Source organism: Berghia stephanieae, chromosome 7 (assembly GCF_034508935.2).
Source record: "Berghia stephanieae isolate SIO BIC M18660-M18661 chromosome 7, UCSD_Bste_1.3, whole genome shotgun sequence".
In the NCBI taxonomy this organism is placed as follows: domain Eukaryota; kingdom Metazoa; phylum Mollusca; class Gastropoda; order Nudibranchia; family Aeolidiidae; genus Berghia; species Berghia stephanieae.
Window position 1 is genome coordinate 49,513,810 of NC_088366.1, and position 24,000 is coordinate 49,537,809.

Consider the following 24,000-nt stretch of genomic DNA (forward strand, 5'->3'; position numbering starts at 1 on the left):
TCTTCTTCTTCTTCTTCTTCTTCTTCTTCTTCTTCTTCTTCTTCTTCTTTCTTCTTCTTCTTCTCTTCTTCTTCTTCTTCTTCTTCTTCTTTCTTCTTCTTCTTCTTCTTCTTCTTCTTCTTCTTCTTCTTCTTCTTCTTCTTCTTTCTTTCTTCTTCTTCTTCTTCTTCTTCTTCTTCCTTCTTCTTCTTCTTCTCTTTCTTCTCTTCTTCTTCTTCTTCTTCTTTCTTTCTTCTTTCTTTTCTTCTTCTTCTTCTTCTTCTTCTCTTCTTCTTCTTCTTTCTTCTTCTTCTTCTTCTTTCTTCTTCTTCTTCTTCTTCTTCTTCTTCTTCTTTCTTCTTTTCTTCTTCTTCTTCTTCTTCTTCTTCTTCTTTCTTTTCTTCTTCTTCTTCTTCTTCTTCTTCTTCTTCTTCTTTCTTCTTCTTCTTCTTTCTTCTTCTTCTTCTTCTTTTCTTCTTCTTCTTCTTCTTCTTCTTCTTCTTCTTCTTCTTCTTCTTCTTCTTCTTCTTCTTCTTCTTCTTCTTCTTCTTCTTCTTCTTCTTCTTCTTCTTCTTCTTCTTCTTCTCTTCTTCTTCTTCTTCTTTTCTTCTTCTTCTTCTTCTTCTTCTTCTTCTTTCTTCTTCTTCTTCTTCTTCTTCTTCTTCTTCTTCTTCTTTTCTTCTTTCTTCTTTTCTTTTCTTTTCTTCTTCTTCTTCTCTTCTTCTTCTTCTTCTTCTTCTTCTTTTCCTTTCTTTCTTCTTCTTCTTCTTCTTCTTTCTTCTTATTTTACTTTTTATTTTTATTATTTTTTATTATTATTATTATTATTATTATTTTGATTGTGATTAATTAAATGCAAGAAACTGGAATTTTAAAGCTCATTGTTCATAATATTACTTTCTTGTTTTATTCCTTCTACCAGATCTGGCGAATCAACACCAAATACAACATCCTTTACGTCCACGGAACGTCTGTACCAGGTCTACCCCATACATTCATACGCGTGTCCGATTCACTTCTTCCGACAAAGCGTGTCAGAGAAGAGAACGCGGACACACTACCTATGCCCACCTGGTATCCCGAGGACGTGGCTGAGGACGACGAACCCATCAGTGAAGAACTATACCATGAAACTCTTTTCCGAATGTCTGACCCATCTGTCCAAGTCACGACCGACTTGTTACAGTGAATGGGTGATAATATTTCTTCCAGTACAGTGTACAATATATAATATAATTCTTTCATTTCTTAGTATTTATTAAACGAGTTATTTTTATAGTGCCAAATAACAAGATGAGCTTGTGAGTATGTTTTATTGGACGATAAAAAAAGAGTTTGTTAACTACAAAGAAATGAAAGAATACATTTATTCCACCCTCCAAGAAAGATTCTTAGATATTCCGTGACAAATTGTAAGGTTTTAGTACTTCTATTCACCATAATTTGTATCTTAATTCGACCCAAAACTGAAAACGTTGGGCTTGTTTCATGCGCACCAAAAGATTATAGTTGCCAATCAGCTGTCTTTTACACCTTATTTCACACCAATAAAATGTGCGAACATTTTTACATTGCAATCGTTGAATGATTTATTTTTCCAACCTGTTCCAAGATTACTTATTTTCTAAGAAATGATAGGGTTTTCCATTGAGGGGAGTGGAATCATATCATTTTTATCATCAGCTTTGTTGATTTTTTTGGTCATGTGGTTTACCGTTCCAAGTTAAAGGAAAAATGACTATTTTAATCATAATTAATTCGTTTTTTGTTGGTTTTTTTTTTCTGGAGATTTGTAATCAACAAAATTAATACAAACTGCTAGAACTTGAGTATTTTTATCAGACACTATCCACCAAACATGCTCAAAGTACTTTTCAAATTGTCCCGAACCAACAGTAACACTTAAAATGTAGGGCAAAGACATGACACCTGCTAGGCCATAATATAATTTTTTTTTCTGGGCAGAGATAATGCTGACAATGGCCAGGTACTCATTTTACACCTGAGTGTGGTGTTAGAGTGTGAGTAAAGAGCTATTTCCAAGAGTCAACTAGTCAACGGGGGACTCAAACCCTGGGCCTTTTGATCCAAAGGCGAGTGTCGTACTGTGGAGTTCAGATTGCCGCACTGTGGACTGTAAAATATATGAACAGAAATTAGAATAAGAAAAAAATTACTGTCTTACTGTCATTCTATGTCTGGAAATCTGCTGAGTTCGTCATCACTCCTTCAAATTAAATTAATAACATTAAATTCCCTTTATTCCATCCCATATGGGAAGTTTGTCTCTTGGGTCTATTCGCAAATTGAGCTAGGGTGAGGTGACTTGCCCAAGGCCACACCGTGTAGCGGCAGGTGATCGAACTTGGTACCTTTCGGGTACGAGGCAAATACCGTACCCCTGAACCATTCTGCCTCTTGAATATAAATGGATATAATTTTCATGTTTTCAATGCCTGTTAATTCTATACGAGTCTTGAAGGGTTTCAGAATGATTGTTGAAACAAGGAATGATAAAATTAATGTATCTCAGAGAGAGAGAGAGAGAGAGAGAGAGATTGTCATTAACAGACGAAGAGTATTGGTAAGAGGAAGAAAAGAGCGAAGAGAAACATAGAAATGAAAGAGGAGTGGGGTGAGAAATGAGAGGTGTGTTTTTTGTTTGGACAGGAGAGAGAGAAAGTATGTGTGTGTGTTTGTGGTGCTTTCTGCGGAGATTTATAAGATTATTGTTAAATGAATAAATTGTTTTTTATATTGAACTTGAAGATTGTTTTGATTCAAGTTGTATTATTTAGTTTCATTTAATCATCATGATTGTCATCCCCATAGTGGACAGGTAGGTCATTTTCTGTGTCTTCTGTCCCCCCATATCTGTTTTCCAACATACTTTCTTCTATCCCCCTATATCTGTTTTCCAACATGCTTTCTTCTATCCCCCTATATCTGTTTTCCAACATGCTTTCTTCTATCCCCCTATAATGTCTGTTTTCCAACTTGCTTTATGTTTTCATACTAAAGCTATTTTTTTGCAAAAGTGGGCTGGGAGGTACTTACTGTGTCTTCTATCCCCCTTTATCTGTTTTCCAACTTGCTTTCTGTATTTCTGTTGGAATGAGATTACTTAGTTTTGTCCTGGCCCTGGCCTTAGTGCTTGTCTGGGAGAGAAACAGTCAAATGCATAGTTAGTTTTGGGAGATGATATTTTTTTCCTTGTGAATCATCTCTCTGTTATGTAATATTTTTTTGTTGTTTTATTTTTAACATATGATTTGTAAACATTTGAGTGTATTCCTCTTAGTGGAATCTTGTGCTGGTCTCTGGGTGAGAGACTTTTAGGCAATCTCAAACTTAGTTCACTAATAGAGTGCTCTTGGAATCTACATCTGTTACCTATTTGAACCATTTCCCTTTGTCTTACTTTTTTTCTCAAGTCCTTTTAATTGTACATCTACTGGAATGTTTTTACTGTCCAATTTCCTTCCTTTTTACTGACGCTGATATGGTCAAAATGTGTTGCAAACGGCTGTAATACCCTTAAAAACAAACAAACAAACACTCAAATTGATAATAACTTTTAGAAACAGACCACAACAAAATACCCCCCCCCCCTTTCCCCCGCTTTCTGAAAAAAAAATTAAAAAATAAAATTAGTCAAATTATAAAAGAAATACCCAACAAAAACAACAAACGGTCTGGATTAGTTTTCTTCAATGCTTTTATTATAAAATTTTTTTTTTGGTGACATTTGTAATATTTACATTATGATTTGTCCAGCAGATAGTATTGGGTTAAAAAGATGAAAGAAAAGTTTGAATAACACATGTGTAAATAGCTTTATATTATAGGAGCCAATCAACGTGTACATATATCGATGACCCGAATAACACATGTGTAAATAGCTTTATATTATAGGAGCCAATCTATGTGTACATAATATATTAATGGCCCGTTGATCTAACCTCCGAAGTAGCTTTTTGCAAAGAAAATTTAAATGTTGCTGCTCGAAGCTCGAAGAAATAAATAACAATGTGAAATTGAATATAAGCTTCAATTTAATATACGAAAACAGATAATGCGGATGTTTCAGGTTTCCCCTTTATCAACAAAACGGGATGAATGGAACACTGCAGACGAATGAGATAATGTGTTAGTGGCATTGTTAAGATTAATAAACAATAAACATTGATGGCCAGGAAATAGTATGCTCCTTTGCCCATCAATGTTTTTTTTATTCATCTTAGCAACGCCACTACCACATTATCTCATTCGTCTGAAGTGTTTCATTCATCCCGTTTTGTTGATAAAGGGGAAACCCGAAACATCCATTTTATCTGTTTTCATATATTAAATTGAAGCTTACATTCAATTTCACATTGTTATTTATTTCTTTTGCAAAGGCATAACTTCAGAGGTTAGATCAACGGTCTGACCAAATCCACTTACGGGCCTAGTTTTACATTGTTGTAATGGACAATATTTTGTGTCTTTTTTTGTTGTTGAGATTTTCATTGCAACAATGAGCCCATATCAGACCTGCATATAATTACACGTCGGAGTCAATGAATGCATTGGTATCTAAACAAACAAACAAACAAAAGAAAAAAACAATGATTTATAAACCCATTAGAGCAATTAATGATAGGACATGCTTTATCAACTGAAAAAAAAATAAAATTGATCTTTATATAGCGCAATATCCACTAAATGTGCTCATTGCGCTTTACAAGGGGTCCCTGTTCAACAGCAACATTTAACATGTAGGACGGGACATGACGCCTGTTAGGCTATATTACAATTTTTCGGACAAAGACAACGCTGTTAACGACCAGGTACTGATTTTACACCTGGTGAGAGAATGTGAGTAAAGAGCCTTTTCCAAGGACTCGACTATGCGCCGAGCATGAGGCTCTAACCCAGGACCTTCCAATCCGAAAGCGAGTGTCATACCACTAGACCACATAGCCGCACTAACAATAATACATATTGAAAACTTCACAAAGAGATGAATACAGTTGTGGGGAAAGGATCAGAAGAAACAACGAAATCATTAAAACTTGAAAGTGCTCTTTTTCTCTTACTTTTCACGATCTTTTGGAAAAGTTCAAAAAGTGTCCGCCGACCATTTTAAACATGTTATTTTTTTTATAGTTTATGTTTCGAGGTCGACTGATTTTTTGGGATGGTTTTTTTCTTGCTTTGTCTGGCAGTTTCATACACATTTGTTCAGTTCTTTATCTCACTACACTGGTGCCTGCTCCGTAATTTCTTAATTTGAAAGTTAATAGAAGCTTTAAAAAATATAAAAAATGACTGCACATGGCGCTAACATGGTTAGAGTTGGATGTCCTTCATATGATTTTATATCTTTTTTGATAATTTATCTACCACAACTGATGTGTACTTATACGCAAGTCTTATAAAAAAATAGAGCTTTTATATAGCACAATATCCACTAAATGTGCTCAAAGCGCTTTACAAAGGATCCCTGACTAACAGCAACACGTAACGTGTAGAACGAGACATGGCGACTGTTAGGCGATATTACAATTTTTCAGACAGAGACAAAGCTGTTGACGGCCAGGTACTCATTTTACACCTGAGTACGGTGAGAGAATGTGAGTAGAGTTTTCCAAGGACCCACTATGCGCCAGGCGAGGCTCGAACCAAGACCTTCTGATCCGAAAGCGAGTGTCATACCACTAGACCACATAGCCTGGCCCCCCCCCCCCAGGAAAACGCGACCGATGCTATTAGCCGCATTGTTGTTTCAATGGAAATACTCTTACCAACGCAAAATATTTCCCATTACAACAATGTTGAAAAAAAATAATTCCCTGTATTCATCCCATAGAGAAAATTTGTCTCTATGGTCTATTGAAAAGGAAGAATGGAATAACCCAGGCATCAGCCGCAAATTGAGCTAGGGCGATGTAACTTGCTCAATGCCACACAGCGTAGCGGCGGGTGATCGAACGGTAACTTTTGGGTACAAAGCAAAGACCGTACCGCTGAACCACCGAGTTCGATCACCCGCCGCTGCGCTGTGTGGCCGCGAGCAAGTCACCTCGCCCTAGCTCAGTTTGCGGCGCTGCACTGCGGCTGGTGCTTGGGATATTTCAGTCTTCCCCTGGAATAGACTCTAAGAGAAAAATTTCCCCTATGGGACGAATAAAGGGAATTTTATTTATATTTTATTTTATTTTCATTTATTAATTAATTCTTTACGAGTCTTGAAGGGTTTCAGAATGATTGTTGAAGCAATGAATGATAAAACTGATGAATCTCACAGAGAGAGAGAGAGAGAGAGAGAGAGAGAGAGAGAGAGAGAGAGAGAGAGAGAGAGAGAGAGAGAGAGAGAGAGATTGTCATTAACAGACGAAAGGTATTGGTAAGAGGAAGTAAAAGAGAGTGGAGAAAAACGTTGAAATGGGAGGGGGGTGGGGTGGGGAGGGGTAGTGTGAGAATGAAAGAGGTGTGCATCCGGTAATCAGACCTGCTAATATGTTCACGTCTACCACAAACTGATCAATGATATTTTATTTACAATAAAATGAACAATCAATTTGATTTACATGCCCATGTATTTTTCATACATTTCAATAAATTATTTTGGTTTTTACTTATTTTATCAGGCAGGGTCCTGATATTCAATTGTGACCCTCCGTGGCAAAGCGGTATTATGTCGGGATGCACTCGGTTAGGGAAATTGAATTCATAGCCACAAATATCAAATTTGGGTTTAATTTCTCTACGTCATGCTAGAGTATAAATACTATTTTTTGCTTTGCAAAAACTTCTAAGGTCCAATTTCTTATTATTCTATCTCTAAATTCACTTTGTGGGGTCTGAATCATTCCGACATAATACCGTTTTGAGACGGAGGGTCACAATTGGTGGAGCGCTCGCCTCACGCACAAAGGGACCAAGATAAGCAACACTTAACATGTAAGATGGGATGTGACTCCTGTTTGGCGATATTACAATTTATACGGACAAAGACAACACTATTAACTGCCAGGTACTCATTTTACACCTGCGTACGGTGAGAGAATATGAGTAAAGAGCCATTTCCAAGGACTCAACTTTGCGCTGAGCGAGGCTCGAACCTAGGACCTTCCGATCCGAAACCAACTGTCATACCACAGGACCTAATAGACTCATCGTTCACGTTTTTTTGTATAATGGCATGGAAATTGTTTTTCTGTCAATTTATCCTGTTCTTGGTGAAGAACTACAGTGGAATCAGCATAAATCAACACTCTTAAATTTATCTTCTGCTTAAAGTCAACACCTCTTGTTGGTCCTAAATTTTATGTTCTGTATCTAAGTCTATTTCATTTCTTTTTTTACATTTTCTCTCTTGCATTTAATTACATATAAATTAATTAATCTTTTTGTTTGTACAATCTCATTTTTTTTTCTAGTTTTACTGGCGCTGAAATGGTCATTTGTGTTACAAACGCTGTAAAACTCTTTTTAAAAAACCAAAGACAAAAAACATTTCCCCCCTCAACCCCCCCCCACCCCAAAAAAAAAAAACAAAAAAAAAAAACAAAAAAAACACACCAAAAGCAAAAAAAAAAAAAAAAAAAAAAAAAATTAAACTTGGATAAAGTCACCGTTTCTTAAAGTCAACCAATATATTTCTGGTCCGGTGGGTTTGTCGGGATTCCACTGTACTTTGTTTATGTGTTGTTTATTTATTCTTGCTCCATCTTTGCCTGGTTGAATTTCTCCACAAAGCCACACACGATAGTGAAGATGGATTCGCTGCTGTTGCCAGATGGCTCGCCAAACCTCAGCTGAAACAAACATGGAAGAGATGTAAATACAATGTAGGCCTACCGTGTAATGGGGAACTTCATCTTAAAGGGAAATTTTGCCTTAAAAGGTAACTTTACCTTAAAGTTAAAAAGACGCATTTTCCTTAGCAGGAAATTTTGCCCTTTAGTAAGCTTTGCATTTAAGAGTAATTTACAGTTAAGTTAAACTTTGCCCTGAAGGGTAACTTTGCCCGATAGTAAACTTTGCCTTAATGAGGAATTCTGTCTTAAAGGGTACATTGCTTTTTAGGGAAATTTTGTCTCAAAGGTTTTGGACGAATTATGAGTACTATATATCTGTTTAGACCCGATACTTAAAATAGAATTTTGATTTTAAAAGATTTGACTGATAATAAATGCCCTTATTGAGGAGAAAGTGTATCGTTTCTTAAACGTCTAAAAACTTACTTCTCCTCTCTGTGCTTCAGATGAATATAAGGCCGAAAAAAAAATTATCTAAATTAAATACAAATTAACCTTAAAATTAAATTAATTAATCAAATTGATTTAATTAATGTAAGATAACCAACCCCACCCCAAAAAACAAAACAAAAACAACCAAACAAAAAATTATATAAATAAAACACCAAAAAACAAAAAAAAAAAAAAAAACAAACAAAAACAAACAAAAAATACCCCCAAAAAAAAACAAAAAAAAACAAACAACAACAAATAAACAAAAACAAAAGCAGAGAGAAGAAAAATGGACCCACCATGAGTTGCTTGTATTTGTCGTTGACTTTCACATAGGTTTGGTCGAGTTGATTCAACTTTCTGTCGTGTTCGATGATGAAATTCTATTTGAAAAGTAAAATGAATGACGAAAAAAATATCAATAAACTAAGTAAGTGAATGAATAAATAACATAAATGAATAAATAAATACATAAACGAAATAAATGAATGAATAAATACATAAAATAGATAAATAAATAAGTGATTATGTAAATGAAAAAATAAATAAGAAAAAATATAAAATGGACAAATAAATAAATAAGATTTGATTTATTCATGATCTATGGGATATTTTTTTTTCCTTTTAAACTTGATTACAATGATAGTGATGACAACAGCAATGACGATGATAATTTTATAACTGTTCACTACGACGATGACGACGACGATGATGATGGTGGTGATTGTTATGATGATGATGATGATGATGATGATGATGATTGATGTGATGATCATGATGATGATGATGATGATGATGATGATGATGATGATAATGATGATCATAATGTTTAATGTTGTTGATGATGATGATGTTGTTGGTGCTGCTGCTGCTAATGATGATGATGATGATGATGATGCTGCTGATGGTGGTGATGACATATGATGACGGCGATAATAATAATAATAATAATAATAATAATAATAATAATAATAATAATAATAATAATAATGATGATGATGATGATGATGATGATGATGATGACAAGGACGTGAGAAAAATAGTGATAATAACGACAATGGATATGATGAAAAACAGAAAATTCTATACATACTTGAACATCGAGTATAAATCCTTTGTCCATCGACGACAGATGCCTCAAGACTTTCAAGGAACGTTTTATTTTCTGTAGATCATTCTTCAATACTGTGGACATGTGAGGGAACGAAGAAAATAATTGAGATCAAAAAAAAAAAATACGCGAAGACAAATAACATCAAAGACATGTGAGGGAAACGAAAAGAGAATAATTGAGATTTTAAAAAAAATATCTCGAAAGACCAAAATAGCATCAACGACATGAGGGAAACGAAAAGAGAATAAATGAGATTATAAAAAATACCATCTGGAAAGACCAAAATATCCTCAAAGAGATGCTTTAAGCCTTCAATTGACAGCCATTTTCAGGATTTCCCCCAAAACTACTCACCCAACTAATACAAAATATATTTTTTATCACTCATACATCATAGCAGTAAAGTTCTTGCGATAATCTCTTTAGCAAAACATGCTCTACAACAAATTGTTCATTTTCTTTAACTTTTATGATGTACAAAAGAAATTTGAATAAGAAAATTGTTGGTTGCATCTTAACGAATGTGACGATTTTCTTATAGTTGGTAAGGAGGGTGTTAATCTTGTCAAATTTTGCGGCTAATAAGTGATGTTGTTTTTTTTTTTTTGTTTTTAAGTGGCGCTCGCAACACATTAAGGTCATATCAGCGCCAGTAAAAAGGAAGAAAATGGGATTGTAAAAAGGTCTAGAATTACAATTAAAGCATCCAAGAATAAGGCAGACAAAGGGGAATTGGTTCAAATAGGGAATAGATGTAGATTCCAAGAGCACACAATCAGTGTACTCAGTTTGATATCGCCTAAAAGTCTCATGACACAAGCTCAGATCCCCACTAAGAGGAATACACTCAAATGTTTACAAATGATATATAATAGATAAACAAAACACAATACTGTGCATAACAGAGAGATGATTTACAAGGAAAAAATATCATCTCCCAAAACTAACTACATTTGTTTCCCTCCCAGCCAGGGTATTCGGTCAGGGCCAGGACAAAACCAAGTAATCTCATTCCAAGACAAAGACAGAAAGCATGTTGGAAAACAAACCTAGGGGGATAGAAGACAGTATGTACCTCCCCGTCCACTATGGAAGGTCAGGAACCCCACCCAGGCTAATAGGGAATGAGATTAGCGGAAGAGTAGCGTCCCTTGATTGGACGTCACCGGCGGAAAAGTTGGTTGTGCGCTTGCGTCTCTCGTCTTCGCTTCCGGTGAAAGCGGCATGAGACACTTCACCGAAAGCGAGGACGAGGGAGACGCATGTGCAAAACCAATTTGACGTTCTCTCTGTAAGGTGACGTCAAGGGACGCTACTCTTACGCTAATCTCATTCCCTATAAGTGCATTTTCTCTCTCTCTCTCTCTCTCTCTCTCTCTCTCTCTCTCTCTCTCTCTCTTCTTTCTTGGGAGATTAGGATCCATGTCACACCTCATCGTATTCTACGAATTGCTTATCTTACGGTGTGTCAAAAATAGTCCTTATCAACGTGCACTTATTACAGGTCTGATAATCCAATCGATTATGGGCTCACTGTTGTAATGGAAATCACACAAAAATGACATAAGATATTGTCCATTACAACAATGTTAAACTAGGTCCATAATTGCGTTCGGATGTCCGACCTGCATATATGTACACGTCGGCCCTCATCAATCGATAAAAAGTTTCCATCAAAGGGGTAAAAAAAATCAAAATAAAAAAGACCCTACCAAACAAACAAAAACAACCAAAATATACAACAAACAAACAAACGAAAAAAAATCTACAAGATGACCCCTCCCCTCCCCCCTCCCTAAAAAAAACCTCCCAAAAAACAAACGAATCTATCTCACCCCGCCCCCTCCCCAAATACATAAAAAATCCCAACACAATTACAAAAATAATAATAGATATACCTGAAAAAAAAACATCATTAAGATAAAAACAACAAAAATACATACAAAGAAGCGAAAAAAAAAAAAAAAAAAAAAAAAAAAAAAAAAAAAAAAAAAAAAAAAAAAAAAAAAAAAGAAAAGAAAAGACAAAGAAAGACAAAGAACCCAAAACAAACTTAGTAGCAAATTAAAGTGAGCGCCAGTTTAGCTTTGCCAAGATGGCAAATGGAAGCTTGGTTTAAATTCTCTCTACCCAACGAACGAGACGACAAAATCGAAAACAAACGTTACCTTAGAATTAAAAGGAAAGTCGCTCAAGTTTCTTTTATTCTTCTGTATAGATAGAACGGAGATAACGCCACTCAGGTCTTTGTTATTTTAAAAATTTTCTAACCATATTTATGAGTAATTCTCACTAAACTGTATTAACCAGACTATAAATGTTCAAGGTTACACATAGTTTTTTTATGTCGGTCAATTATAACGGACCAACACACAAAACTATGTGTAACTTTGGATGTTCATAGTCTGCTTAATACAGTTTAGTGAGAATTACTCACAAACGCGGATGGCAAAAAACAAAAAAAAAACAAACAAAAACAACAACAACAACAACAACAAAACAAACAAACAAAGACCTGAGTGACAACTTCCTTCTATCTATACACAAGGTACTCTTTTAATTTCAATCAAGGTGACAGAACAGCATCGCGAAATTCAGGGGATGCAACTCATTCACAACTATTGCAACTGTATGCAATTACTGGGTTGCCTCCCTAGTCCGATGACAGGGATGCGGAAGGCTCATATATATCAAGTCAATTCATACGCGCAGTTTGTAACTTAAGCTTGCATTCAACATGTAAAACGAGACATGACGCCTGTTAGGCGATATTACCATTTTTTTTCGGACAGAGGCAACGCTGTTAGCGGCCAGGTACCCATTTTACACGATGAGAGAATTCGAGTAAAGAATCTTTTCCAAGGACTCAACCCAGGACCTTCCGATCCGAAAGCGAGTAGTCATACCACAAGACCACATAGCTGCACATGACTCACCATCAATTTCAGCGCCGACAGCTTTCGTAGAATACCCCGAGCACTTGTTGACCCCGGCCACTGTGTCTGGCCACGTCAGGAGTGTGCTGTCGTTCCGTTTGAGCTGCTTGACCAAATAGCCACACAGTGTAGTCTTAGAGTCCCGGCCTTTAACGCTCAATATCTGGATACAAAAAAATAGATAAATTGCAGTCGAGGTGTGTCATGTTTTGAAATTTGAAAATGCTCAATATTTCTTTCTTTGCGTCATTGCGGTGTGAAGATGGTGTCTTGGGTACATAATAATGCACTAACCCTTATCTAAAAGACATACCAAAAAAAAACAAAAAAAAAACAAAAAAAAAAAAACAACAAAAAGCAAAACAAACAAACAAACAAATAAACAAAAGAAACCCACAAAAAATTAAACAACAACAAAAACAAAATAACACCAAAAAACAAAACAAAACAATACAAAACAAAAACAAAAAAAAAAAAAAAAAAAAAAAAAAAAAAAAAAGAAAAAGAAAAGAAAATCCCACTCTATAATTAATAATTGAATTTAATATTTATTCTCGTGTTGATGACTGGCATCGTTTGCTAATATATTGTGATGAATTTTAACCTTTATGAATAACAAAATATGTTTATTGTTTACCGTAATCATTTAAGAACATAATGTTAAATGTCTGCTTACCTTTATCATTATGTAATGTGTTAAATGTCGGCTTACCTTTATCAGTCAATTTATAACATTATAAAGATGATTACAATACAGTATAATATATTATATTACTCACCTTATCAAGGGAAGACAACTGAAAACCTCCTGCATCTTGTTTACATCCCCACGTCGAATTCATTAAATTTCCGATGGCCAAAATGTATTCCAAGACTTTGGCCAAAGACACGCTGTCGAGGAGTTGATCCGATGCTGTCAGGATGTCCGTTAACTCCTGAACAAATTCAATAAAGTAGTAGTAGTAGTAGTAGTAGTAGTAGTAGTAGTAGTAGTAGTAGTAGTAGTAGTAGTAGTAATATATATAATAGTAATAATAATAATAATAATAATAATAATAATAATAATAATAATAATGAAATCATAATAATAATAATAAAATATAATAATAATAATAGTAATAATAATAATAATAATAATAATAATAATAATAATAATAATAATAATAATAATAATAATAATAATAATAATAATAATAATAATAATAATAATAATACTTTATTCATCCATAGAACATTTTTTGTAAGTAACGTTTCGAATTGATTTTAAGAGTCTATGTGGTATTGGCGTTGTTTAAGATTTTTTGTGTTTTTTTTTTTAAATTAAAATAAAATTACACTCTATTACACTGTTAAGATACGGTTAGTCACAAAGGGTTTTATCACCCTTCAAAAATGCCTTACTGTTAAGATACGGTTAGTCACAAAGGGTTTCAAAAATGCCTTACTGTTAAGATACGGTTAGTCACAAAGGGTTTTATCACCCTTCAAAAATGCCTTACTGTTAAGATACGGTTAGTCACAAAGGGTTTTATCACCCTTCAAAAATGCCTTACTGTTAAGATACGGTTAGTCACAAAGGGTTTTATCACCCTTAAAAATGCCTTACTGTTAAGATACGGTTAGTCACAAAGGGTTTTATCACCCTTCAAAAATGCCTTACTGTTAAGATACGGTTAGTCACAAAGGGTTTTATCACCCTTCAAAAATGCCTTACTGTTAAGATACGGTTAGTCACAAAGGGTTTTATCACCCTTCAAAAATGCCTTACTGTTAAGATACGGTTAGTCACAAAGGGTTTTATCACCCTTCAAAAATGCCTTACTGTTAAGATACGGTTAGTCACAAAGGGTTTTATCACCCTTCAAAAATGCCTTACTGTTAAGATACGGTTGGTCACAAAGGGTTTTATCACCCTTCAAAAATGCCTTACTGTTAAGATACGGTTAGTACAAAGGGTTTTATCACCCTTCAAAAATGCCTTACTGTTAAGATAGGGTTGGTCACAAAGGGTTTTATCACCCTTCAAAAATGCCTTACTGTTAAGATACGGTTAGTCACAAAGGGTTTTATCACCCTTCAAAAATGCCTTACTGTTAAGATAGGGTTGGTCACAAAGGGTTTTATCACCCTTCAAAAATGCCTTACTGTTAAGATACGGTTAGTCACAAAGGGTTTTATCACCCTTCAAAAATGCCTTACTGTTAAGATACAGTTGGTCACAAAGGGTTTTATCACCCTTCAAAAATGCCTTACTGTTAAGATACGGTTGGTCACAAAGGGTTTTATCACCCTTCAAAAATGCCTTACTGTTAAGATACGGTTGGCCACAAAGGGTTTTATCACCCTTCAAAAATGCCTTACTTCTTCCAGAGTAGAGCACTGTCCAGGGAATTCCCAGAGCGTCAGCACCAAGTCCAGCCTGAGTCCCAGTTTTGGAATGTTACAGAGTTCCACCATGAACCTGTCCACGTCGTGCAAGCTGTGGAGATCACCTTTCTTGGCGTATCCACGGTACATCTCCAGCTCCTCTGTCGTTGGCTGATATCTAAAAAAAAATATTTTAAATTGAGCTTTATATAGAGCAATATCCACAAAATGTGCTCAAAGCGCTTTACAAGGGGACCCTGGCCAACAGCAACATTTAACATGAAGGACGGGACATGACGCCTGTTAGGCGATATTACAATTTTTCGGACAAAGACAACGCTTTTAACGGTCAGGTACTCATTTTACACATGAGTACGGTGAGAGAATGTTAGTAAAGAACCTTTTCCAAGGACTCAACTATGCGCCGAGCGCGAGGCTCGAATCCAGGACCTTCCGATCCGAAAGCGAGTGTCATACCACTAGACCACATAGCCGCACAGATGAATGAATGGAAATGGTGCTGCTCGAAGCTCGAAGAATTAAATAACAATGAGAAATTGAATGAAAGCTTAAATTTAATTTTGTGCGGCTATGCGGTCTTGTGGTATGACACTCGCTTTCGGATCGGAAGGTCCTGGGTTCGAGCCTCGCTCGGCGCATAGTTGAGTCCTTGAAGAAGGCGCTTTACTCACATTCTCTCACCGTACTCAGGTGTAAAATGAGTACCTGACCGTTAACAGCGTTGTCTCTGTCGAAAAAATTGTAATATCGCCTAACAGGCGTCATGTCTCGTCCTGAATGTTAAATGTTGCTGTTGGTCAGGGACCCCATGTAAAGCGCTTTGAGTACATTTAGTGGATACTGCTCTATATAAAAGCTCATTTATTATTAAAAAAAAAACAAAAACAAAACAAAAACATAAGCTAGGGTGAGGTGACTTGCTCAAGGCCACACGGGGCAGTGGCGGGTGCTCGAACTCGGTACCTTTCGGGTACGAAGCAAAGACCGTACCGCTGAGCCACGGTACCGTCTTAGTATCCTACTCAATATAAAAAAAATGTGTTAATGTCTGGAACCCCAACCAGTCGCCCAAGTTCAATGTTGCTGCTCGAAGCTAAAAGAAATAATCAACAACGTGAAATTGAATGTAAGCTTCAATTTAATATATCAATGAAAACAGATAAAATGGACGTTTCGCCGGGTTTTTTTCCCTGTATCAACAAAACAGGATGAATGAAACACTACAGACGAATGAGATAATGTGGTAGTGGCGTTGTTAAGATGAATAAAAAATAAATAATCAACGTTGTTGGTTTTTGTTTATTCAGCTTAACAACGCCACTACACATTATCTCTTTCGTCTGTAGTGTTTCATTCATCATGTTTTGTTGATAAAGGGGAAGCCCGAAACGTTCATTTTATATGTTTTCATTGATATATTAAATTGAAGTTTACATTCAATTTACATTGTTGTTTATTATAGATGAATGATGAACATTATGACCTTTTAAATATTGAGTAGGGTATTTAGAGGGGCGGAGTGGTTCAGCGGTACGGTCTTTGCTACGTACCCGAAAGGTACAGAGTTCGACCACCCGCCACTGCACCGCGTGGCCTTGAACAAGTCACCTCAACCTAGCTCAATTTGCGGCGCTGCATTCCGGCTGGGATGAATAAAGGGAAATTTATTTTTATCTATTATATCTCTACAGACACAAATCTATCGAAGAATTTACCTTTTCAGTGTCGCCAACCTATCTGCAGGGAAAGAATCGGGCTCAGTGGTTGAGTTGAGAGCTTCAAGAAGTCTTTGAATGGACTCGAGTTTGAGTCCACAGAACAGAATGCCGAGATTTTGAGCCCTCTTTGCGTCAACCAACATCTGCTTCTCTTGAGAGTCTGGGGTAAAAAGAATTGACAATAGGCTTAGAGCTTAGGGCTTAGGGTAAGGTGCAATCCTGAATGTTTGTTTGTTTCAAGAGACCAATTTTTAAAGAAAGGATTTTTATAAAATATAATATATATATATATATATATATATATATATATATATATATATAATGTGTGTGTGTGTGTGTGTATAATAACAATAATAATAATAGTAATAATAATAATAATAATGATAATGCTAATAACAATAATAATAACAATAACAATAATAATAATAATAATAATAATAATAATAATAATAATAATAATAATAATAATAATAATAATAAAATCTTACTGTTATTTTTGTTGACATTGGATTTAGAGTTGACGACAGCAAACTGCTCCTCCAGCTCCGTCAGGTCAAGTTTATCGGTGACGTCATGGACATCTTTCCAAAGAGATGACGTCAGCTGTAGACGTAAAGGGCGCATTGTCATTAGAGTAAATAATAGGATTCAATAGTCTGATGTCACGTCCGCCCATCAAGAAGCAGCTTGGTTCTAACCAAAGAAAATCGGTACTTTTTATTCTTCATGCTGGCTAGAACTTTTTCACATGTCATGTGATCAGAATGTATAAAAGTCAAAACATGATCAGATATATAATGTTTTTCTCCTCTGGATACACTTATATGCACGTCGGAGACGTATTTCATTAAGGCGTCCGCCAAGTTCCGATAGTTTAGAATCATTTATTAAGTTACAATGGGACATTACGAGGGAAGTGACGTCACGACTGTTGAACCTTATTTCGAGCTTTTTTATTTCACTAAAGTGTTAAGACCATTACGCTCACAGAGTTGGTTGTTTTTGTTTTTAAGGGTTTTACGGCGCTTGCAACACATTTAGGTTATATCAGCGCCAGTGCACAAGGAAAAAAATGGGATAGCAAAAAGTAAAAGAATTACAATTAAAGCACCCAAGAAAAAGTAAGACATAGGGGAACTGGGAACAAATAGGGATCAGATGTAGATTCCAAGAGCATACCACAGATGTTTGAGATCACCTATATGTCTCATCCGGACACAAACGCAAAATCCAACAAAGAGGAACACACTCAAATGCTTATATTATACATTCAAAATAACAAATATAATAATACATAACAGAGAGATGATTTACAAGGAAAAAACATCATCTCCCAAAACTAACTATACATTTGACTGTTTCCCTCCTAGCCAGGGTATCCGGCTAGGGCCAGGACAAAACCAAGTAATCTCATTCCAAGACAAAGACAGTAAGCATGTTAGAAAACAGACATCGGGGGATAGAAGACACAGTATGTACCTCCCTGCCCATTATGGGAGGTCAGGAACCCCACCCAGATGATGTAATTTAAAACGCCAAGAGCCTCATTGTTGAGGATACCGTGCGTTCTATAAGAGTCTGTTATTATTAATTTCGAGCAGTTTTATTTTATTAAAGTGTTAAGATCATAAATACGCTGACAGAGTTGGTTCATTGTGCGGCTATGTGGTCTAGTGGAATGACACTCGCTTTAGGATCGGAAGGCCCTGGGTTCGACCCACACTCGGCGTATAGTTGAGTCCTTGGAAAAGGCTCTTTTCTCACATTCTCTCACCGTACTCAGATGTTAAATTAAATAGTACATGGTCGTTCACAGCGTTGTCTCTGTCCGAAAAATTGTAATATCGCCTAACATGTGAAGTGTTGCTTTTGGTCAGGGACCTCTTGTAATGTCCTTTGAGCACATTTAGAGGATTTTGCTCTATATAAAAGCTGGGTTGTTTTTTTTTCATATCTCAGCGATCTTTATTTTGTAAGTCCGGGAACAAGACCAAGCATAATATATATCATCATCATCATTTTTATACGCATAGTTTCTTGTCATTTTATGAGTTATAAAACATATAAAACTTGTTTTACTGTAATATGTTTTGTTTTATATCACTGTAAAGCGATTAGGGCCTGTAACAACGGGGTAAAGGGCTATATAAATGCCATTTATTATTATTATTATTATTATTATTATTATTATTATTATTATTATTATTATTATTATTATTATTATATCTGAATTTTTTTGTAGGTTTTTAGGCACCAGAGACCATGAAAAAAATGAGTTCTATTCAGATGACAACATTTTAAAGAGTGGTATTTCAATCTCAATAGGTTCCAACAGAATAATTTTCAGAACGGTAGATATTTCGAACTCATCCTCACTTGTTGAAGAATTGCGAGGAATATAAACGTCTATAAGAACTGTGTCGATAAGGAATTAGATCACCTTTAGTTTGACTTTGATTGGTAATATAATATGTATATTTTATAATTTTACCCAGTACTTTATACCATATCAAAGTATGTGAGTTACTTCAGCGCCGATGGTGCCAGAATCTATCCCAGTATCTATAGCGTGAAAAGGACAATAGCAATTGTTTGCTACTCTTTGGATATGACCCTAGTCTATTGCAAAGCACATTCCGCCAGATCTAACAGATCCAGCTACCCAATCACTACTGGGTGGACAGGGGAGAATATATTTTTTAAAAAATCGACTTCACTCGGTATCAATCTCGGTCCTTTTACGTGTGAGGCGAGTGCTCTACCAACTGAGCTATTGGGACCCCATAGGGCACACTATTGGCTTTGTTTAGCTCTGATTTGGTATTGCATTGGGTTGTATTGTATTGTATTGTATTGCATTGTGCGGCTATGTGGTCTAGTGGTATGCCACTCGCTTTCGGATCGGAAGGTCCTGAGTTCCAGCTTCGCTCGGCGCATAGTTGAGTCCTTGGAAAAAGGTGTAAAATGAGTACGTGACCGTTAACAGCGGGGCTTTGTCCGAAAAAAATTGTAATATCGCCTAACAGGCGTCATGTCCCGTCCTAAATGTTAAATGGTGCTGTTGGCCAGGGACCCCTTGTAAAGCGCATTGAGCACGTTTAGTGGATATTGCGCTATATAAAACAGCTCAATTTTTTTATCTCACCTGATTGTTGCCAACTTTTGTCCAGTGGATCTGCTTCAATTTCAGACCTTGGTTTTTGTTGTTGTTGCTGTTGCTGGTTTGTTTTCCCTGAGGGCTTGTCTCATCTATCTCAGTGTATGGACTTGGACTGTTGGATTCGGCCTGAGGGTGGCCAAGAGAAGGAGGGGGAGGAGGAGGAGGTGACGGGGATGAAACTGGAGGAGTTGAGGTTAAGGCTGAAGATGGGGGAGCAGGTGGTGGCACGGTGGGTTTTTCAACACTATTCTTGGTGAGAGTTTTAGTGGTAGAGTGACTTTTATTTTGGCGTGAAAGAGGTGGAGGTGCGACTGGAAGCGGTGGGATTTTACTAGGTTTGTTTTTGCTATTCTTGGGTATCGTTGTTGGAGTTGATGTTGTAAGGGGTTCATGAGAATCCGTCGTGATTTTGGCTTTGTCCCTGATGAGCAATGTTGCTGCTTCTGTGCTTGGCATGAGAGCTGTGGAAGAGAATGTAGAAAGTTCTCTAGGCTTTCTCTCAATTGATTCTTGACTGTGAGCGTTACTGTCGTTGGAGAAGTCTTCAAAAGCTCTTTTGATGTCGACAGATGGTTCAACTTCAGAATATAACAGAGACTGCTGGTCTGAGACATCTGGTTGTATTTGGTTTTCCGAAATGTTTGTATTTGTCTTGTGAATATGATTGTCATTTGTTGATGTTGTTGTCGTTGATGAAGAGGTAGAGGACGATGAGGACAATATTGTATACGCTGTAGAACTACTTTCCTCAACACAACTTGTTGCTTTGGAAGTCTGCGGAATCGTTTCATTCTCTAGAGATGCTTCCGCAGGTACTCCTACTGTTGCTGAAGTTGTAATTTTTGTGGTTTCTGTTGGTGTTGTTATTGTTGTTATAGTCATTGAAGCTGTTTCTTTTATTGATGCTTCTGTTTTAGTAGTAGTTGTTGATGTTGTTGATTTGGCCTCAATGATTGGATGAAATTGTGGTATCGAACGAGGTGGATTACGATCAAGACTGCGTGCACGAAAATCAGCCCCAATCAAAAACATATTGTATGCTTTACAAACACCCCTCTTCATCCCTTCCATCTTGTAGTTATTACTACTATTTTTCTGCTTCATTTCTGCCTTCGCTCTGTAGTTTTTCAGGGATGAAGATTTCCCTCCCTTGAGTGCGAGTTTAGCCCTGAAGGCAGCAGCAGTCCCAGAGAAGACATCCTCTTTGTTGTCCATCAAATCTGACGTTGATGCAGAGGAAGCAAGAATAGGCTCTTGGTCTCTGGACTCCTTCTCTGACGACAAGGGCGATATTCCGTGGAATTCACGGCTTTGTCGTCTGGCGCTGCTGATTGAAGCTGGTGCCATTTCGGAGTCTAGTAGATCTTCAGAGCTTTGACTCCTCTTGAGGAACGCTAGAAGATGCTTGTCTTGGTTTGATGGGGTTGCAACAATAGCATTACTTGAAGATAAGGTTGGTAATGTGTTCCCACGTAATCTGTGTGTTTGATAAGATACAGCATGAAAGGTAAACGTAAGAGATTTTATAATACGTACTTGTGACCCATCGTCTTAAAACGGTATTATGTCGGAACGAACTAACCAGATGCTTAAAAGCCGAATTAAATGTTAAACTGGTCAAAAATATAAATTGTTGGCATTAGTGCCCTAAAATATGGTTGCCATTCTCCTCAATAAAACATAAAAACTCAAAACAAGTCTGATATTTCTGGCTATAAATTCAATTTTCAACATCTCAACCATCCCCACTTAATACCGTTTTGAGGCGAAGGGTCACAATTGACACTATGTTGTCTGAATTATGCATTACTCTTGTCCTCTTCATAGACGATAAAACCATTAAGATTAGCAAGTGTTTTTTATCACTAAAAAAGCCCAAAATAATATAATTCATTATAATGTATTTAATGAAACGAATACCCTCTATGAATTAAATAGTTTTCCTGTGTGGATGATGAATATAGTGTTGATGATGATGACGATACTGATGATAATATAATAATAATAATAATAAGAATGATGATAATAATAATATAATAATAATAATAATAATAATATATAATAATAATAATAATAATAATAATAATAATAATAATAATAATAATAATAATAATAATAATAATAATAATAATAATAATAATAATAATATAATAATAATAATAATAATAATAATAATAATAATAATAATAATAATAATAATAATAATAATAATAATAATAATAACATTAAAATTATGCCTTTTGCGCCATGATATCATAAGATGTCGTCGCCTAGGCATTCCACGAAGGAATATAGTTCAAGTTCAAAAACGTTTATTTTAGGCAATTGCCAATGTAACTCATACAAGAATATATTTTATCAACAAATCAAATAAGTAAAATCAATAATAAAGCAAGGCAAACAACGAATATAATAATGATAATAACAGTAATAATAATAATAATAATAATAATAATAAATAATAATAATAATAATAATAATAATAATAATAATAATAACAATGACAATAATAATAATAATATAATAATAATAATAATAATAATAATAATAATAATAATAATAATAATAATAATAATAATAATAATAATAATAATAATAATAATAATAATAATAATAATAATGATAATAAAAATAATGATAATTATAATGGTGGAAATAATTATGTAAAATCAATTAAAGATTTAATTAATAGTTTAGTTATTTAATAGATTTTTAGGCCTTGGTACAACTCAAATAATTCACGTCTTATTGATCAACATAAGATATGACATGACGACAATGATTTTTTACACTGTACAATGAGATTTGTTTACATAAGATTTATATAATCATGAAATATTCTTATAGCAAGAGTAATATTATTGCCGCTACAACTACTACCACAACTGCTACCACCAGTACATCTTACTACTACTACTACTACTGCTTACTACCACCACCACTACTACTACTAACACCACTACAGCCACCACTACTATTACGTCTACTACATCTACTACCACAACCACTACTACCATCACTACTGCTACCACTACCAACACTACTACCACCACTACTACTACGACTATTACTACTACTACTACTACTACTACTACTACTACTACTACTACTACTACTACTACTACTACTACTACTACTACTACTACTACTGATACTACTACTACTACTACTACCCCCCCCCTGCTATCACTATCACTACTACTACTACCACTACTACTACCCCCCACCCCTGCTATCGCTACCACGACTGCTGCTGCTACTACTACTACTGCTACTACTTCTAACACCACCACCACTACTACTACTATTACTACTACTACTACCACCACCACCACTACTACTACTACTACTACTACTACTACTACTACTACTACTACTACTACTACTACTACTACTACTACTACTACTACTACTGCCACTACTACCACTACTACTACCACTACCGTTGCTATTACTACTACCACCACCACTACTACCACCACTTCCACTAGCACCACCACTATTACCACTTATAATAATGCTAATAATAGCAACAATAACAATAATAATAACAGAATCAATAATATCATTAACGCTATCACCACCGTTACTACCATATCACCATCACTACCACCATCGTTATCATTATCATAATAAAAATAGCAATAGTAACAATGCACAGTGAGAGTGAAAATCAACATCAACAGACAATACTAATGATGGCAACAACAACGGTAGTGACGATGATCTTCATTGATTACCAATCATTATCTAATGTCACAAGATACTCATACATTACAAGTTGCGAAAAATAAGAATTATACATATAGATACGTTAATTTAATATATTTCTAATATGCGTGTCAAGCTCAAGACATGCTCGATTATAATGACTGACAATCACACACGCCCTTCCTACACACATATGCACCCACCCACACAAATACACACACACATACATACACACACATACATACACACACATACATACTAATTCAAAGGATTCAATTATGGCTAATAGACTAAATATTCAAATAATATATGTCATAATCTTTTACATTAATGCATACCACAATGAATTAAAAAAAATCAAATGTATTTTAATTCTCCAGTAATACCAGGTGCCTAACTAACGTTTTTTTCATATTCGATCAAAACTTTTCGACAAAAAATTCCAAATCTTCGCAATTCTGTCCCTGTGGAGTTATTTACAAATTGTATAAACTTGTACATATTGGGCTTTTCAATTAAATACTTAGGTAAATATTTTCCTCTGAAATAGTTATACCGTCTGCATTCACAGATTATGTGGTACTCATCTTCAATTGAGTTACAATTTATACAGAGCCTAGAAGGAAAATCAATTTTTGGTCTCTGCCATCTCCCCCTTTCGCACATAAAATTATGAGAACCTAATCTAATTTTTGTAATGGCGAATCGAATTACTTTTTCTTTAATCTCGAATATATAGCGTACAGAATTGTCA

The 24,000-nt window shown here is 35.4% G+C and overlaps 2 protein-coding genes across 2 annotated transcripts in view; one reads left to right on the forward strand and one right to left on the reverse strand.

The window, feature by feature from the left end:
- LOC144977430 (large ribosomal subunit protein uL3m-like) overlaps positions 1 to 2,747 on the forward strand; it is a 16,542-nt gene extending 13,795 nt beyond the window's left edge. The window contains exon 8 of the mRNA XM_078922641.1: positions 902 to 2,747. Within this exon, the coding sequence (XP_078778767.1) occupies positions 902 to 1,168 (267 nt within the window). The 3' untranslated portion in view covers positions 1,169 to 2,747. The remainder of the gene's footprint in view (positions 1 to 901) is intronic.
- A 4,852-nt stretch (positions 2,748 to 7,599) lies between these two features.
- LOC144976567 (uncharacterized) overlaps positions 7,600 to 24,000 on the reverse strand; it is a 38,931-nt gene continuing 22,530 nt past the window's right edge. The window contains exons 10-18 of the mRNA XM_078920861.1: positions 19,521 to 21,012; positions 16,864 to 16,978; positions 16,373 to 16,535; positions 14,631 to 14,814; positions 13,049 to 13,204; positions 12,270 to 12,432; positions 9,313 to 9,404; positions 8,519 to 8,602; positions 7,600 to 7,784 (exon numbers count right to left, since the gene is read on the reverse strand). Of these exons, the coding sequence (XP_078776987.1) occupies positions 7,683 to 7,784; positions 8,519 to 8,602; positions 9,313 to 9,404; positions 12,270 to 12,432; positions 13,049 to 13,204; positions 14,631 to 14,814; positions 16,373 to 16,535; positions 16,864 to 16,978; positions 19,521 to 21,012 (2,551 nt within the window). The 3' untranslated portion in view covers positions 7,600 to 7,682. The remainder of the gene's footprint in view (positions 7,785 to 8,518; positions 8,603 to 9,312; positions 9,405 to 12,269; positions 12,433 to 13,048; positions 13,205 to 14,630; positions 14,815 to 16,372; positions 16,536 to 16,863; positions 16,979 to 19,520; positions 21,013 to 24,000) is intronic.